This window comes from Coenobita brevimanus, chromosome 53 (genome assembly GCF_032717465.1).
Source record: "Coenobita brevimanus isolate Jiangsu-jjx chromosome 53, ASM3271746v2, whole genome shotgun sequence".
Lineage (NCBI taxonomy): Eukaryota > Metazoa > Arthropoda > Malacostraca > Decapoda > Coenobitidae > Coenobita > Coenobita brevimanus.
Genome location: NC_137006.1, coordinates 2969376 through 2986464, shown reverse-complemented (window position 1 = coordinate 2986464; position 17089 = coordinate 2969376). Strand labels below are relative to the sequence as shown.

The 17089-nt window shown below is 43.0% G+C and overlaps 1 protein-coding gene across 1 annotated transcript in view; it reads left to right on the top strand.

The window, feature by feature from the left end:
- Nucleotides 1-12701, top strand: part of LOC145400709 (ATP-binding cassette sub-family C member 10) — a 43194-nt gene extending 30493 nt beyond the window's left edge. The window contains exons 19-28 of the mRNA XM_080273145.1: nt 1998-2145; nt 2650-2841; nt 3581-3713; nt 7572-7782; nt 8237-8406; nt 9218-9440; nt 9899-10090; nt 11056-11299; nt 11619-11758; nt 12513-12701. Coding sequence (XP_080129271.1) covers nt 1998-2145; nt 2650-2841; nt 3581-3713; nt 7572-7782; nt 8237-8406; nt 9218-9440; nt 9899-10090; nt 11056-11299; nt 11619-11758; nt 12513-12615 — 1756 coding nt within the window. The 3' untranslated portion in view covers nt 12616-12701. The remainder of the gene's footprint in view (nt 1-1997; nt 2146-2649; nt 2842-3580; nt 3714-7571; nt 7783-8236; nt 8407-9217; nt 9441-9898; nt 10091-11055; nt 11300-11618; nt 11759-12512) is intronic.
- The last annotated feature ends 4388 nt before the right edge of the window (nt 12702-17089 follow it).

Here is a 17089-nt window from a genome sequence, read left to right as displayed (position 1 = left end):
AGGTGGTATTCATAAAACCAGATTATGGAGTCAAGTGGAGCCTGCTGCGGTGCCCCTGTTACCTGGGTGGAGAGATGCAAATACTTGAGCATCCATCCGTGAACCAAACATCCACACTTCTCCACGTGCTTTGCACTGGTGAGGTGCTGTCGGCTGCATGGGAACATCAGTTCACTGCACAGGACAGCTCTGCAGGGGCAGTTGCTTGCATGTGGTTAATGGGTCTGCTCAGCCAGACTGGGTTGATCAACAACAACAACCTATCATTGATACATAGTATGGATGTTTTAAAAGATTATCATTTATTTTCATTTTCACTTTTTTTTTAAATTATTATTATTATGTCTGATTAAGGGTATAAACATTCCCTGAGGCCCAGCAGCCCTGTGTGTGACACACTTTCACATTAATGTAAACAGTCTATAGCTGTCTCATTTATGATGGTGTAATGTTATTAATTGGCATGTTTTTATAATCTGTAAGTTTGTCCTATAAATGATAGAAATGTATGTTTTAATCATAGTCATTTATTGTATTGTTTCATGTCTCAGCCTCGGATCATCCCCCCTCCCAAGTCAGCAGACTATTTCTTGAACCCTTTCACTCCAGTGGTGTATTTTTATGCTTAATTCTTGCTACCTCCAGATGATTCTGTTCAGCTTAGAAAAGCTTCATAGTGGTGAAGTGGTAAATGATGCTGTATATGACCTTTGCAGCATATGAACAGAATAGTCCACAGGTTATTGTAATAAACTGAAAATGCATCATTTGATTGAAGGGATTAACCTCTGAGTTTGAATGTATTTTCCATCATATTCCTGCTGTCTACTGATGATTATATGTAGCCTAAGATAGACTTTGGAGTGAAGATAAATACCGTATAGTCTTCATAAACCACTTCAGTAAGAAAGGGCTTTCCTAATTGAAAATTGCAGTGTAGCTGGTAGATTCTTTGAAGTGGAGAGGATAGATTTAGCCTTAGTAGACCCTTCAGTGTGAGAGGGCTCTCCTTGGCTTCATTTGGTTTTTGCTTTGTTTATAAAGGTTCCAACTTGCTGGCATGCATTGGCCTTGGTCACCCAATGATTGCTCTCCATGCTGCTTGATCTCCAGCAGCCTCCCTATTCTGTCCCTTAACCCTGGGGGTACTATGATCTTTTCCCAGGTCTTTTTATTTGGGGGGGGGGTAGGGGGGTCTGCCTGTTGCTACCCTTACCTTCCTAATTTGATTAAATTGCATGATAACAGCAACAGTCAGTTAAAAACAGATGTCACCTGCATTCAGAGAACCATAAACCACATCATACATAAGTATTTATATGAAAGCTTGGTGTTCATAGGTGGCACTGTTGATTTGAAGTAGATTATGGCCTGAAATTGGGAGTTTATATCAGTCACTTTCTCATCTCATCTTTTACGCGTGCTCTGTAGACTGATGTAGGTAGAATATTAATCTAAAGCTTTATTCCCCGTACTCTAGACTATGGTCTTTTTTCCCATCATGCTAAAAACTTGTGATATATATATATATATATATATTATGAAATATATTTATGTATTGCATTTTGACAGAAGAAACCCTTGAACCTTGTTGCAAAGTGATCAGACTGTGACAAAGATTGACTTTATATTAGACAATCCATGCTTGATTCTTTTTCGCATCTAGGAAGTACTCATTTTTTGTAATGTCAGGACCCCCCACACACCACAGGTTGGTAGGAAAATCTTGATGCACCACATCATGGGTTAGCCATTTCAATCCAGCGATGGTTCTTAATTCCTGCAAACACCAAATGTACCTATTCAGCTTAGGAGAGGTTTTAGGACTAGAGGGGTTAGCGAGTCTTATCCCATTACTTATAGAGGGTTCTTCTGTGTAAGTAATTAAGTAAAGATAAGTAAATACAAACATACATGTGGTACAACTAGGCAGGATGTTATATACACTGACAAGAACATATCATTTTTGGGAATGAGCTAATCATACTACCCAACAGGACCCCAGGGCTGGTGTTGGAGGATGGGATGAGCAGTGGTGGAGGCAGTATGTGGCTGGATAGTGGCACTGGTTCCGACCCACACATCATACCTACACACCCTGCCGACATGCCCAAGTGGCTCACCCCTACCTACCCCATACATCAGGTAGGTGGGTGTGATTTTGAGAGCACTTACAAGAAGGTAACCACAGTCATTGGGCGCCTGTGGTAGTGGAGTATTATAGTGGAAAACGTGTGTGAAATGTTTGTGTAGATGTGATGAACTGAAGCATGACATAATAGAGATTGTATGTGATATGTTTGTGTAGATGTGATGACCTGAAGCATCATCTTGCACTGTTTACAGATTTACAGTACAGCTTGTTCTGGCCCCATTAAACTGACGAGTAATCCACAGATGCCCACTGATCACGGATGGGCCTTCAGAATGGCTCAGATCACAGTACAATGGCATTTTTAGTTTATTCTATTCACTCTCATCGTAAATGTCGGGACTAACTGCCTAGCCCCAGGCTCCTACACTCCTCATGGGGCAATGTAGGATTGGATGATGGATGGATGACTCACGACTATTAGATTATTATAATTTTTTTTTTTTTTTACCAAACTCTTGAAGGAAAAGGAAACTTAACCAACTTTTCCTCAACAGTTTCTTGCAGCCCAGACCCTTCCTGAGGTAGACTCCGGACCTGACTCAAGCACCAAGTTCTATCTGACAGTGTACGGTGTCCTTGCGGCCTCCAACACCCTGTTCACCCTTGTGCGTGCTTTCCTTTTTGCGTACGGAGGAATTCAGGCTGCCCGATCACTGCATAAAAGGCTACTGGATGCTGTGCTTTATGTGAGTAGTTAATTGCTATTGTTTTGTGGCTTCCTGGAATGGTTCATTGAGGCTGTGCAAGTTGTGGTTCCATGATATGAGACCAGGTTAGGTGGGGGAGGGTAGGGTAGGTTACATGGAGTTCAGGTAGAGGTAGGCCAGTGTAGATGAAGTATGGGTAGGTTAATTTAGCTTAAGAGTGGCATTAGGGTTGGTTAATTTTGCTTAAAAGTGGCATTAGGGTAAATGACATAGTTTGAATGAGGTCAAGGTAGGTTAGGTTGTGTACAAAGTCCTTGCTGCCTCCAACACCTTGTCCACTCTCATACGTGTCTTTCTCTGTTGATAGGGATTCAAGCTACCTGATCACTACATAAGAGGCTGCTGGGTTCTGTGCTGTATGTGAATGATAGTTTATTTTTACATTAAGACTTACAATAAGGTTAGATAAATTAATATTGTTCCCTAGGTCACTTTTCCATACTACAGAACTCCGACCCACCCAGAGAATGTGGAACAGTTGCCTGGATCAGTTTTCCATTGTATGAAATTGTGACCCACCCATAGAATCAAAATTTCCTACAGCAGTGGCCTTACACATTGGGGGACCTCGGGCAGGATAGTCACATGAGGCCCTCCAGTATAACTTGTGATTTTTATATCCTGACATTAAAATATGAAGTGTGTTTAGACATTTGGGTGGTGGTGGTGATGTTCTGTACAACCAAACTCCTACAACTCCTGGATGTTCCTCCCACAGGCCAAAATATCATTCTTTGACAACAACCCACTTGGACGCTTACTGAACCGGTTTTCGACGGACATGTTTATGATCGACGACTCCCTGCCCTTCCAGATGAACATATTCCTTGCACAGATGTTTGGGTTGATTGGTGAGTGTCTGGGGGTTGTTAATGAATAGTTGAATTGATAAGCTACTTGTTGGGAAATTAGTGAGTAATGTATTAGAGCAGATTAGTGAGCGTATAGGGGTTGTTAATGGATTGAGAGCTTCTATCTATCTGTTGCCAGACGCCATAATCCCATACGGGGTGGCCACACACGTCACCTCCACGTTGTCCTGTCCCCCGCCATTTCACCGCCCTGCTCCCAGCTCACACCCCCCTCTCATATACCTCTCCATTCCATCCCTCCATCTCATCCGAGGCCTCCGCTGCCCTCTGTCTCCCCCCAACTCACACATATACACTCTTCTCGTCCACTTCTTCATATGTAAATTAATAATGTAGCATACTCCTTAACTTGACTTAGTTTTTTGTTTTGTGGCTTTTCCAAGTTGGTCACTGGCAGCACGAGGAAGTACTATGGCTCTATATCCATTCCAGAGCTGTTCTTCGTGATTGGCATCATATTGTCATGTTAATTTCTTGTTACAGGTTAGCATTGAAGATGGAGAAATGACAATTTTAAGCTGATTATGAGTAAAAAGGGTGTATGTCAATCAGTGAAAAATATAGCAAGCCCTCGTCTTTTTTACGGGGTTAGGCAACACGTATGCCCACAAAAAATAAATTTCTGATAGTAATGAAACCCTTAAAAAGTCATACTGTAACCATGTAATGCCCTAGAAACCCTTTGTAGTACCCCAGAGCATCACCATTTTACATTATACTGTACGTCTTTTGTGAGGAAGGAGATGGATAGCTACCAAGGACCGTGGGAGGTACTATTGTGAGAGTAAAATGTGGCTACAAGCTTGGTATCCATCCAAACAGTCATCACTCTTAGGCAATCATGCAGTGATGTTTCTTCTGAGTGTCTGCACATAGTCAAATAGCCCAGGCTGTGGCTTGCATTGTTGTAAGTCTTCTATCTATCTATCTATAGCCCGACGCCCTAATCCCGCAAAGGGTGGCCGCAGACAAAACGCCTCCAGGTCACTCTGTCACCCACCATTTGACTACCCTCTCCCCAACTCACCCCCCCCCCCTCCCTCATATACCTCTCAACTCCATCCCTCCACCTCATCCTCGGTCTACCCCTCCCTCTTCCTCCCTCCACCTCACCTACATACACCCTCTTAGTCAGTCTTTCATTCTCCATTCTCTCCACATGTCCAAACCACCTCAGTGTATTTCTCCTAATCTTCTCAACCACATCCACATCTACCCCACAACGTTCCTTCACTTCTTCATTCGTCAACCTGTCCCTCCATGTCACTCCACATGCTCCTCTCAAGTAACTCATTTCCACTGCTCTCACTCTTGACTTGTTCCCCTCTTGCAAGGTCCACGCCTCGCTTCCATACGTCAGGGTAGGGATCACAATACTATCATGTAGTGACTTCTTAACTTCCATACTCACCTCCCTATTTCTCATCACTGCTTTCAGTGTACCAACAACCTTCCTTCCCTGCTGTACCCTTTCACGTACTTCATCCCCCAAAGTTCCATCCTTACTCATCACACTACCCAAGTACTTGAATGCACTCACATTCTCCATATCCTCACCATCCAACCTCACTGCACACTCTGTTACTTCATTCCTCTCAAACACCATAACTTTACTTTTGTTTACATTAACTTTCAGCTTCCTCCTCCTACACACTGTCCCAAAGTCATTCACCAAACCTTGCAACTCCCATTCATCTTCACTCAACAATACTGTATCATCAGCAAACAGCAACACCGGAAGCTTCCAAATCTCACCCTCATTCATTAGGGCCAGCCCCACATCCACTGCCCTACCTTGCACCTCCTTTACAACCCCATCCATATATATATTAAACAGCCATGGAGACATCACACACCCCTGTTTCAGTCCCACATTGAGATCAAAGAACTCACTCAACTCACCATTCCACTCGCACCGTAGCCCTAGCTCCCTCGTACATACTCTTTACAGCACTCAACAATTTCCCCTCCACTCCATATATTCTTAATACCTTCCACATACCTTGCCTATCTATTCTGTCATAAGCTTTCTCCAAGTCCATGAAGGCAGCATACACTTTCCTTCCCTTCTCTAGATACTTCTCCACTAAACATCTTAGAACAAATATCTGATCTACACACCCTTTTCCCTTCCTAAATCCCCCTTGTTCTTCTCCAACTAGCTCCTCTGTCATATGCCTAACCCTATCAATGTCTTACTACATTTTTTTTTTTTTTTTTTTTTTTTTTTTTTTTTTTTTCAAAACAGCTTCCAGCAACTGCTGGGGAGTAATTAGCAGATTTTGGTACTTGGTTTGGCTCCAAATGCATAGAAAAACTCAGCTGTGCCATTGTCAGCCCCAATATAGGAACTCCTTAGCCCCTGTGCGCCGGCATTGTTTTGAAGTGGGTGTGCTTTCACAACAGGCGTTTCTCCCAAAATAGCCTGTTTTCAGTCTTTCATATCTGGAAAAGTATAGCAACTAGGGAAACAAATTAATGACCATATTACCCACCAGCTCTTCCTCTTGTGAATTAAAGCATCTCCAGGTGTGCAGGTGTTGCATCAATGAGTAAGAATGTGATGAAGTTGGGTAACTTTTGGTGCTCTAGGCAGGATGTATTTATGCATATGCTCAGAGCCCCAATTTTGGCTTTGCTTTCAATGTGATAGTTTCACTACAAAATAAACTAGACACAGTTGCGTCCAAGGCACGCCCCATGGCACTATCACTAAGCCCTTTCCTAGTATCCTTGGAAAGAGGCTTGGCAGCGGTGGGTGATGCAAGGGGCTGTGGGCGACAGGGATGGAATCGGACAAGGAGGAACCTGAAGACATCATTCTACACCTGGCAAAGGTGCGGGACAGACTGACATTCTACACTTGGCAAAGGTGCGGGACAGACTGACTCACACTCATGTGTGGTGGCAGGACTCTCTCCTGACCCTTTGGTGACGAGATCAAATGGAGGCCAGTTCAGATGATGCCGGGAATACATTAGTGGCTCCTTCTGTCATCCGGTGGTCCCCAGCCACCCATATTGCCGTGGCATATGCTGCTTCCTGGCGTGTAGGGGTTAAGAGGAAAAATGTTATGTTGTACTGTACTTGTTTAAACTGTATTTTCATTGTACAGCACACCATAGCCTACTGCATAGGGTGGTCCATAGAGAGCATTCCACTAGAAACTCAGTTGGTGATATGTGTTGTGGGGATGGCCCAGTCTACTGGTGTGGGCGGGTTTAGCAGTAGAAAATGAATAGATATTGCAGAGTAGAGTATTAATAATAGTGTTACTAATGCTGAATGGGTCATCCCCACAACACTCCAGAAATTGCCCGGTGGAGTAGAGGAGCAGGTTTATACATGGGCCACCCTGTGATTGTGGTGGTTTACTTATCTGTGAAGAACTGGAGCCAGTCAATGTTGAAACTTTGAAAAGCGAGGTATGATTTTATTCTTTTAATGTAACTTGGCCTAAAACTGCCATATCTTCCTCTTGAATGCTGATTTATAACAGTACATTAACACTAGCATATGATGCTGGTCATGAAGAAGTGCTATGGAAAGGATACACAGCCATAGTATTGTCTTTTTCTGCTGGTGAGTGAGGTAAAATAAGCTGCCAAGGTATGATAATTTGGGCCAGATTAAGGTAAAGGCAGTATGGTGAATAACATATTGGAGTAATCAGTGAAGAGTATAATCCCTCTTGAATTTGGCTGTCTTTTGTGTTGTTTTGTTTTTTTCTTGGAAGGAACAGTTTGTGGGCTCCAGGTCTTTGGTTCCTTCTTTCTTGCAATGAAAAAAAAAAATAAAAAAGTAAAAAAAAAAACTAACCCCAGTTCCGTCTCACAGGATCAATTGCAGTCACGATGTATGGGCTGCCGTGGATATGGACGCTGTACCTGCCACTGGGGCTGATCTACTACAATGTACAGGTGTACTACCGTCGTGCGTCCAGGGACCTGAAGCGACTACATGCCACCTCGCTCTCACCACTGTACGCACACTTTACCGAGACTCTCCAGGGGCTCACTGTTATCAGGGGCATGAGAGCTGTCCATAGGTGAGTTGCTGGATAGAGTGAATAGGTTGAGTCAGGAGGGATAGGGATGAGAGAACTTTGCCAAGAGCACTGGTACTTAAACTTTTTCAGCCCTTCTACCCCCAGGTACAACTTCAAATCAGCCTGATAGCATTCTTATTATTCTAATTTTTTCCTCAAGAAAGAGAACAGGAAGACTATGGCTGTCATTTATAGTTACCATACACACTCTCTCTCTCTTGCTCTCTCTGTACCACTGTGTGAAGGGTTCCTTCGCCAGCACCACACCCTGTCTTTTGAAATGAGATGCAGTACTTTACGAGCCAACTTTTTCTCCAGGTATCCTCTATGCGTATATTTTTATAACAATTTTGAACATTTATTAATTATTATATATATATATATTTTTTCATTCTTTTCTTTATTTTTCACTCTCTGTTTTTTAATCTTACTCCTCCTCCTCCTCCTTGCCCAGGTTCATTGCCAGAGCAGACAGCCTGGTGGAGGTGAGTCAGCGTGCCCAGTTTGACATCCAGGCTGCCTCTCAGTGGCTCAACCTCCGCCTGCAGCTCATTGGACTTGGCATGCTGACCGGCGTGGCTATATTTGCACTGGGACAACATCAACTGGGTGGTGTTGATCCAGGTACAATAAGTCATAGTATTTACAGTGGGACCTTGTTTTCCATCTATCTATAGCCCAATGCCCTAATCCTGCAAAGGGTGGCCGCAGACAAAACGCCCCCAAGTCACTCTGTCACCCACCATTTGACTGCCCTCCCCCCAGCTCACTCCCCCCTCCCTCATATACCTCAACTCCATCCCTCCACCTCATCTTCGATCTTCCCCTCCCTCTCCCTCCCTCTTCACCCACATACACTCTCTTAGTCAGCCCTCGTTTTACACCGGTGATATGGGGGTGAGGTTCCCATGTAAACAAATTCCGCATAGACTGTCCCACAAGACACTGTAGATGGGGTTGAAGCTTAGATAGATGTGATAGACTTACTGCAGTGACTGTATAAATAGATAAATGGATAAATTGGCATATACAAGATAATGCCTAGATAGATAGATTGGTAAGAGATAGATATATACTGGGGGAAGCATAGTTAAGAAATGTAACAGACTTAATATGGTAACTAGATTGATTTATAGATTAACAAGACAGGGAGACTGATAGATAGAGTGACAGGACAAGTAGACTGATAGATTGACAGGACAGGCAGACTGATAGATAGACAGGACAAGTATACTGATAGATAGATTGACAGGACAGACAGACTGATAGATAGATTGACAGGACAGGCAGACTGATAGACAGATTGATAAAACAGGCAGACTGATAGATAGATTGACAGTACAGGTAGAATGATAGATAGATTGACAGGACAGGTAGAATGATAGATAGATTGACAGTACAGGCAGATAGATAGAGTAAATTACCCCTCTCACAGGTTTAGTGGGTCTTGTAATCTCCTATGCACTGACGGTGAACAATTTCCTCAACTCCGTGGTCACCTCACTGACGGAGACGGAACGCGAGCTGATCAGTGTGGAGCGCATCAACCAGTACCTGGAGGGGGCACACCCGGAGAAGAGAGAGGGGGCCATCCTCCCTACGTTCGGCTGGGTGTCTCATGGCTCCGTGCGGTTCCACAACGTCTACCTTAGATACCAGTGAGTCTGTCTGTCTTTTATCTGTCTGAGAGAACTGGATTATTCCCACATATTAAGTCCAGAATAGTGGTTGAGTGAAATTTAAGAAGTTTTTGATGCTGTAGTTGCAGTGCATGACTCTGAGGTTGTCATTGTCATACCCTGGCAACCTACCATTTCAAAGTGCGTCCCTTTTCGTGTATGAGACGTAAGTGATTCATGTATAAAAATATTCGCGTATAATATATTTGTGCTTAATAATATGATTCACGTATAATATGATATGAAATCAGATGCACTTTTGAACGGTAGGTTGCCAGGGCACGATAATAACAACCTCAGAGTCGTGTCTGCGACTATAGTCAAATCGGTATTCCAGTCTGAGTACACCTGGCCATGAACTAAATTGAAAGAGGTTAGGGATCTTTATCTGGTTAAGTTCACATGTTTGAGTTACTATTCCCCCACCATGCCTGCAGTGACCACAACCCCTATGCGCTGAGGAAGGTGAGCTTTGAGGTGGGGGCGTCGGAGAAGGTTGGCATCATTGGACGTACAGGAGCTGGCAAGAGTTCGATATTCATGGCGCTGTTCAGGCTGGTGGAGCTCAGCAGGGGACATATATTTGTGGATAATGTAGACATCTCCAAACTCAGCCTTAAGAAACTCAGGTGTGTCCAAAATTAGGAAATGTCTTGTGTATCCAAACTTAGGAACCTCTTATGTGTGTATTGACTTCGAAAATTCAGTTATGTGTGTGCTTGCATGTTTATTTTGTTTTATTTATATTGATTTATTTACACTGAGGTGGTTTGGACATGTGGAGAGAATGGAGGATGAAAGACTGACTAAGAGGGGTATGTAGGTGATGTGGAGGGGGTGGGAAGACTGAGGATGAGGTGGAGGGATGGAGTTGAGAGACGTATGAGGGAGAGGGGAGTGAGTTGGGGGAGGGCAGTCAAATGGTGGGTGACAGAGTTACTTGAAGGTGTTTTGTCTGCAGGCCACCCTTTGCGGGATTAGGGTGTCAGGCTATAGATAGATAGATAGATTTATATTTTCCAAACTTCAGAAACTTGATGAAGGATCCAGACTTTGAATTTCATGCATATCGAAACTAAGAAGCCCCAAATGCTGCATCAGGCTAGTAGACAACCAGGTGTTTACAATCTATATATTTATCTATCTATCTATAGCCCGAAGCCCTAATCCCGCAAAAGGTGGCTGCCGACAAAACGCCTCCAAATTGCTCTCTTACCCACCATTTGACTGCCCTCCCCCCAGCTCACTTGTCTCAAATTGCTTCATCTGTATCCTAGGTCAGGCTTGGCCATTGTAAAACACATTCCTGTTCAGTGGCACAGTGAGAGAAAACTTGAACCCAATTGATGTGTGTGGACTCACTCTCTCTCTCTCCTCAGATACAGCATGGCCATTGTAATGCAGAATATATTCCTGTTCCGTGGCATGGTACAAAAGAAGATGAACCCTTATGGTGATCGAGTTTGTCTGTGTAGCTCCTCTTCTCATTTCCTGATCATTTTCCTCTCCTCTCCCCTCTTTTCCAGTCCTCATCATTCTTTTCCTGCCTTCTATCTTCTCTTTTCTTCTTTCATCTCATTTTTGCTCGTCCCAGGTCCAGCATGGCAATTGTGACCCAGGACACGTTCCTGTTCAGTGGTACAGTGAGAGAGAACCTGGACCCACGTGGTGAGAGTGTAGACAGCCAGGTGTGGCAGGCACTGGAGTCCTGTCACCTGGTACCCCTTGTACACTCACTGGGCGGCTTGGAGGCAAAGATTGACGAGGGTGGCAGAACCATGTCAGCAGGGGAGAGGCAGCTGTTCTGCCTTGCCCGGGCCCTCCTGTGTCGCACTAAGGTTGGTGGATATAGGCTTTGTCACAGTCTACCAGTATTTTTAGCCATATTAAACTGTTGGGTTCACCTAGATGGAAGAATAACATTGAGTTGCATAAAACTGGGCAGCTGTGCAACCACCATGTGGAGGCATTCCTCTCCAGCACCATCCCTCATAGTCTTTGTAGATACTCAGTGCCAGAAAGTAAGTACAGTGAATCATGTTACACAGTCACAGATTCAGAGTCCAAACATTCCCACTCTCTCCCCCTCCCCAGCGTTACTTGTAGATTGGGAAAGAGGTTGGGATGATGATGGTGTAAGGTGGCCTTTGTCCACAGATTGTGTGCATAGACGAAGGCACCTCCCAGCTGGACCACCGCACAGACGAGCAGATCCAGCAGACCATCCGCAGTGCCTTCAGGAACAAGACCCTCATCATCATAGCACACAGGGTCCACACCGTACGTGATTGTGACAGGTGTGTGGATAACATATGGTATATTCTTTTCACGTTAACTTGGCTAAGATTTCACATTAAATGCTTCGTTTTAATAATAGTTTAACCCTAGAATATGATGCAAGTCATAAAGAAGTGCTATGAAAATGATGTAGAGCCATAGTATTGTCTGCCATGGAGGTGCAGCAAGAGTTCCAGTGTACAAAATTGTGACAGGTGTGTGAATAGCTTAAAAGTAGTGATCACTCCCTGTTAAAGCCCCGAGAATCCTGACTCTGTATCACAAGAATAAACATCCCCACATGCATTTCTTTTTACCTGTCAGTTAGAGTCAGTCCAGTGACTGTAACTTCACTGGGCAAAAACAGATGCCAAACCCTTGCCATATACTCCTGTGTTAAAAGTTTTTCCAGTCGGCCTAGTCTTGTGTTTTTGCTAGAGCTGTGATTGAAAAGTTGAGAGGAAGGATGGGAGGATGTGATGAGAAGGGGTAGATAGAGATGATTTGGGCATGTAGAGAGGATGGAGGATGACAGCTGGGTGTGGAGGGCAAGAGGTATGAACGTTGAGGGTGGAGTCGTCAGAGGCAGGCTGAAAAGACTAGGGACAAGGTCATAAAATGTGACTGGAGACAGGGACTGAATAGCTAGGCTCCTGGAGATGGAGCAGTAAGGAGGGCTGCCATTAGGTAGCAAAAGCTAACATATGCAAACATGTTGGAGTCTTCATAAATAAGTACATTACAGGCATCCTATCTGTTAATTATGCCTTCCAGGATTGTTGTGATGAGTGAAGGTGAGGTGATGGAGTGTGGCCGGCCCTCAGAGCTGCTCTCGGACAAGGACTCCCACTTCTACTCCATCCTCCAGTCTCAGTGACACATGAGACATAGCTTTAATATAGGTGGCATTACAGGTCTCTTCACACCGTTTTCTTAGTTACAGTATTTATTTTGCATAGTACACCTGAACATTCCCTTGTATGTTGTGTATATAAGAAATGTACTCTGTATTCACTTCAACCCGGCTTAAAATTGTCGTCTTTCCATTGTGACTGCTGAGCTGTCGCAAGAGATAAACACTAGAATATAGTGCTAGCCATGGTGAAGTGTTGCGGGAAGAGTACAAAGACATAGTAACATATTCTGGTGTTGAGCTACAGGCAGTAGGCTGCAAAGGGACAAAAATCTCTGCCAAGTTAAAGGGAATCAACTTCAAGTTGTATCATTGTCATGCAGGAGAACATTCAGGTATTACATGCAAAATAGATTGCTAAGGAAGAGGTAATACAAAACCTTCAATACCTCTCATGAGTATATTCCTTGGCAGAATTTATTTCAGTGGCCGCCATCCCATCCCAACCCCGAGAGCTCAGGTGAATTGTGAGTGTCTTCCAGGGTGGGTTGGTAATCTGCCATGGGGACTTTGCAGGAGAGCCTAAAGGAAGTGGCCAGTATAAAGGGACAATTAGAGGCCATTGTTAGTGGCCAGACAGAGAGGGATACTTTTTTTCTTTACTTGCTACTTTCACATTCAGCATCTTAAAAAGCTTGAGTAAAGTGGCCGTGACAAAGTGACTTCTAGGGTTGGTTGCCACTTAGTGTGTGGCTATCTAATTTATGTGTTACATTGAGTGGACTCGTGCCAGGCACTGAGAGCTGGAGTGGAGCAGTTGTGATGGAGTGACATAACATTGGTTCTACATAGTGTGGAAATGTAGTGGGATATATTTTACTCACTACTGAATAAATCCACTTGCCGAGAAACACAGTAAAGTGACCATGACAAAGTTGGCATTTATTGTGGTGTTAACTGCAGTTGGAGTATGTGAATACAGCGTGGTATTCTTCGGTGGTTGCCATCGTGAGAGCTTAGTAGAAGTGGCCATGACAGTGACTTAGGGTTGGCGGCTACTTCAGTCTGGATTCAGCAGGATGTCTCTCACCTGCTACCATCACATTCCGTTTCCTGAGAGTTTGACTGAAATGGCCATGACAGAGTGGTACAGTTAGGACTGCAGTTTACTTCATTGTGGACGGATACTCTTTTCACCTTAACTTGGCCCACATTTTCATCCTTTTGCAGAGTATTTTATGTAGCTCAGCGACAGAAAAAGACAATGCTGCAACTCAGCATCATTTCGATGGCACCTCTTCATAACTAGTGCTTGTTTCTAGTGTTAATCTGTTGTTAAAACTCGGCATCATGATTGAGAGATGCCAGTTTTAGGTGAAGTTAAAGTGAAAAGAGTATAGTGTGGTATTTTTAAAGTCCATCAGCCTGAAGACAAAATTAACTTTGTATTCCTGCTGATGTCCAACAGTGCACCATCCTCCTCACAGGGACTAGGGAGGAAGTGAGGGATGTGTGTATAACAGGAGTTGCTAATAAGATCATTGCCAACATGTAATAGGGTCCCTCTCAAACAACAGATATCATGTACCCATTTCACCTTAACTTGGCTCAAAATTTTGTCCTTTTGCAGCATATTTCCTGTAGGTCACTGGCAGAACAAGACATTACTGTGGCTGTACATCCTCTCCACAGCATTTCTTTTTGACTACAGAATATTCTAGTGTTAATCAGTTGTTACGAATCTGCCTTCAAGATGGAGAGATGGCAGTTTTGGGCCAAGTTAGAGTAAAAAGGGTATAGCAGAGTAATAAATATGATCAGTTAGCTATACGTACCACAAAAGGTGGGTTACAGTGGATTGAACATAACAGCATCACCACAAGCAGGTGTTAAAGTACCATCTCATTCCACACTGGAGATCCTAGCTGTGATGGCCATAGCAGTGTCATAACAGCCCAGAGTGACTGTTGGGTTGTGTGAGTTAGGTTTACTGTGATACAAAGATTGGTCGACTATCCTCGCCAAAAACGTTTTACTACACTTTAACATTTTGTATATTTTTATTTTTTTAAGTCATTTGTGCATAAGCTATATAATTTAATTTAGTGAGAAGGAATTTTTACATAATTTTTGCCTAAACTATAATTTTATTCAGCAAAGAAATTTTCACACACTTGCTTAAACTGTATAATTTTATTCAGTGTGAGGGAATCTGCTTTATAAATTATCTGCACTGAATCCCTTGGAGTGTGTGAGTGCATTCCACATGGATGCAAATTTGATGACAGTTGTGTTAGAAAGCTCGAAGGATTCAAAGCCAACACTGACAGCACATTTCATATTATACTCTTTACTAATTTACACACATTCCATCATTATCATCATCGTCATCATCATCATGGTCATCATTCTCAACATCATATCCAGTGTCGTGCTTTCCACAACAGATACAGCTCAAGATACGTTACCTTGAAATTTACAGTTGAAGCATTGTGAATCTCATCGTTAGTGTAGATTAGGATTTTATGCACAGAAGAGGCAAAGTAGCAGAATAGGGTAATACTTTCACTAAGAGATATCCTCAGAGGAGAATAAAATTGTTAGATTAGGATTTATAATTTTAGAAAGGTATTTCGTGGTGTTAAGGTGTGATATTCATAATGCCAGTTGGTACAGAACCTTCAGCAAGACCCCATGATACCAGTACAGTTGATCTGACTAATGTATTACGCACAGGAGACTGATAATATCCTAACCCATGATATTTCACCATTCATTCTCTCTCTCTCTCTCTCAGGAAATATAAAGCAGCCAGTTTAGAGTAAACGGCGTTATATTAAAAATGGGAAGAATCATCGTGGATTTTGCAGTAGCCATCATCTAGTGTCTTAGTTTTGTGTGAAGTTTGCACCGATTATATTTATATTTATTTTTTATTTTTTTTTATACTTGGAGAACTTTAGGATCTGAATATTAGGGTGATCATACTTTTTTGATCAGCTGTACTATGTGTGTTCATAGTAAGGAGAATTTTTAAGCTTTTTGACCCCCCCCCCCAAGGATTTATCTGATGTTAGAGGGAATGTAAAATGACTCCCTAGCAGTGAGAATCGGTACTTTAAACCCTAGGATGTAGTTTTGATATTCTTGTTACCCTCAGATGTTATTCAGCCTAGAGAGATGAGTTAAATACATTAGGTATCATTATCACTGTCATCATCAATCAGTCAGTCAGTCAGTTATCATCTAGGTTTCTTTACCCACCTAAGGATGTGGTGAGGTTGGGTCCAGAGAGCAAGAAAAAGGAGGAGAGCTAGCAAGAGTCTGCCCAGTTAAGTAGGCTACACTCACTCACCACTCAAGGCACCGGAATCCTGACACCCACCTCACAGGTATACACATCTACACTTACACATTTTGTAGTATCCTGTAGCCTGTATTAATTCTTTCACTATCAGGAGACTCAGTTGAATATGTAGGTCAGGAAGTACAGAGGAAGCAGGTAGAAGAGAGAGAGGCCTTCATGTGGTGAAGTTGCTTTAACTAGGTGGCCCAACAACCTGATTATACCAACATCCCACAGCAACTTTCCTATCCCCCTAAAGGAGGATTGTGGATTGCTCTAGGAGGGGAACTCAGCCTGCGGTCCACTGGGTTCATGTGGCTACATGTATACCGCTGTCCTTTATTGTACACCTCTATGTTGTCTTGTTTTTTTCATGTGTACAGTACAGTTTATTTAGTCCTTGTCCTTTTATTGGTGTACATTTAATGCCTATTTTTATATTATGCAGTGTTATTATTGTATTTATTTCTGTGCATTTTTTTTGTAGGGACAAGTTAAACATTTATGCTAAAATTCAGTGTAGAGTCATCATCATAGTCCAGTTTTCTGTTGTTTTAATGGGATGTGTATGGCTAGGGAATTTGGAAAGGCAGACAGGAGTGGAAGGCAAGCCTGTGGAGTAGTAGTCACCACCACCACCTCCACCATCATCATTGTCATCGTTGTCGTCGTCGTCATCATCATCATCATCATCATCATCATCCATCATTCTTACCTTCACCACCTAAGATCAGGGTAAGGTAGGATCAAGAGAGAGAAGAGAGGGGAGGGGGGTGAAAAACAGTAATAATAAAAAATAATAATAGTAAAGTATCAAAAGTTTGCCCAGTTAACATTCACAGACCATTCACGCCCTGGAATCCTGACTTTGCCTCACAGCCATGAATGTCCTCACTCACGCCTTCATAGTTTTTGTTCTGACACTTGTGCTGCGCCATCCACATACAACCTCATATTCATGTTCAGGGTGGTGTACGTGGGAGCCTTCATACCACCTCTTCCTTAATTGTTTAGTATATTGCACCTTAATATTCTCTTCTGTGCCAATTGTCCTTCTGCAGTATCAGCGTAATTTGCACTAACTATTACAAAAAAGTGACCAAGGCTGATGCATGCTGGATTGTTGGAGCCCTTACAAATGAGACAAAATAT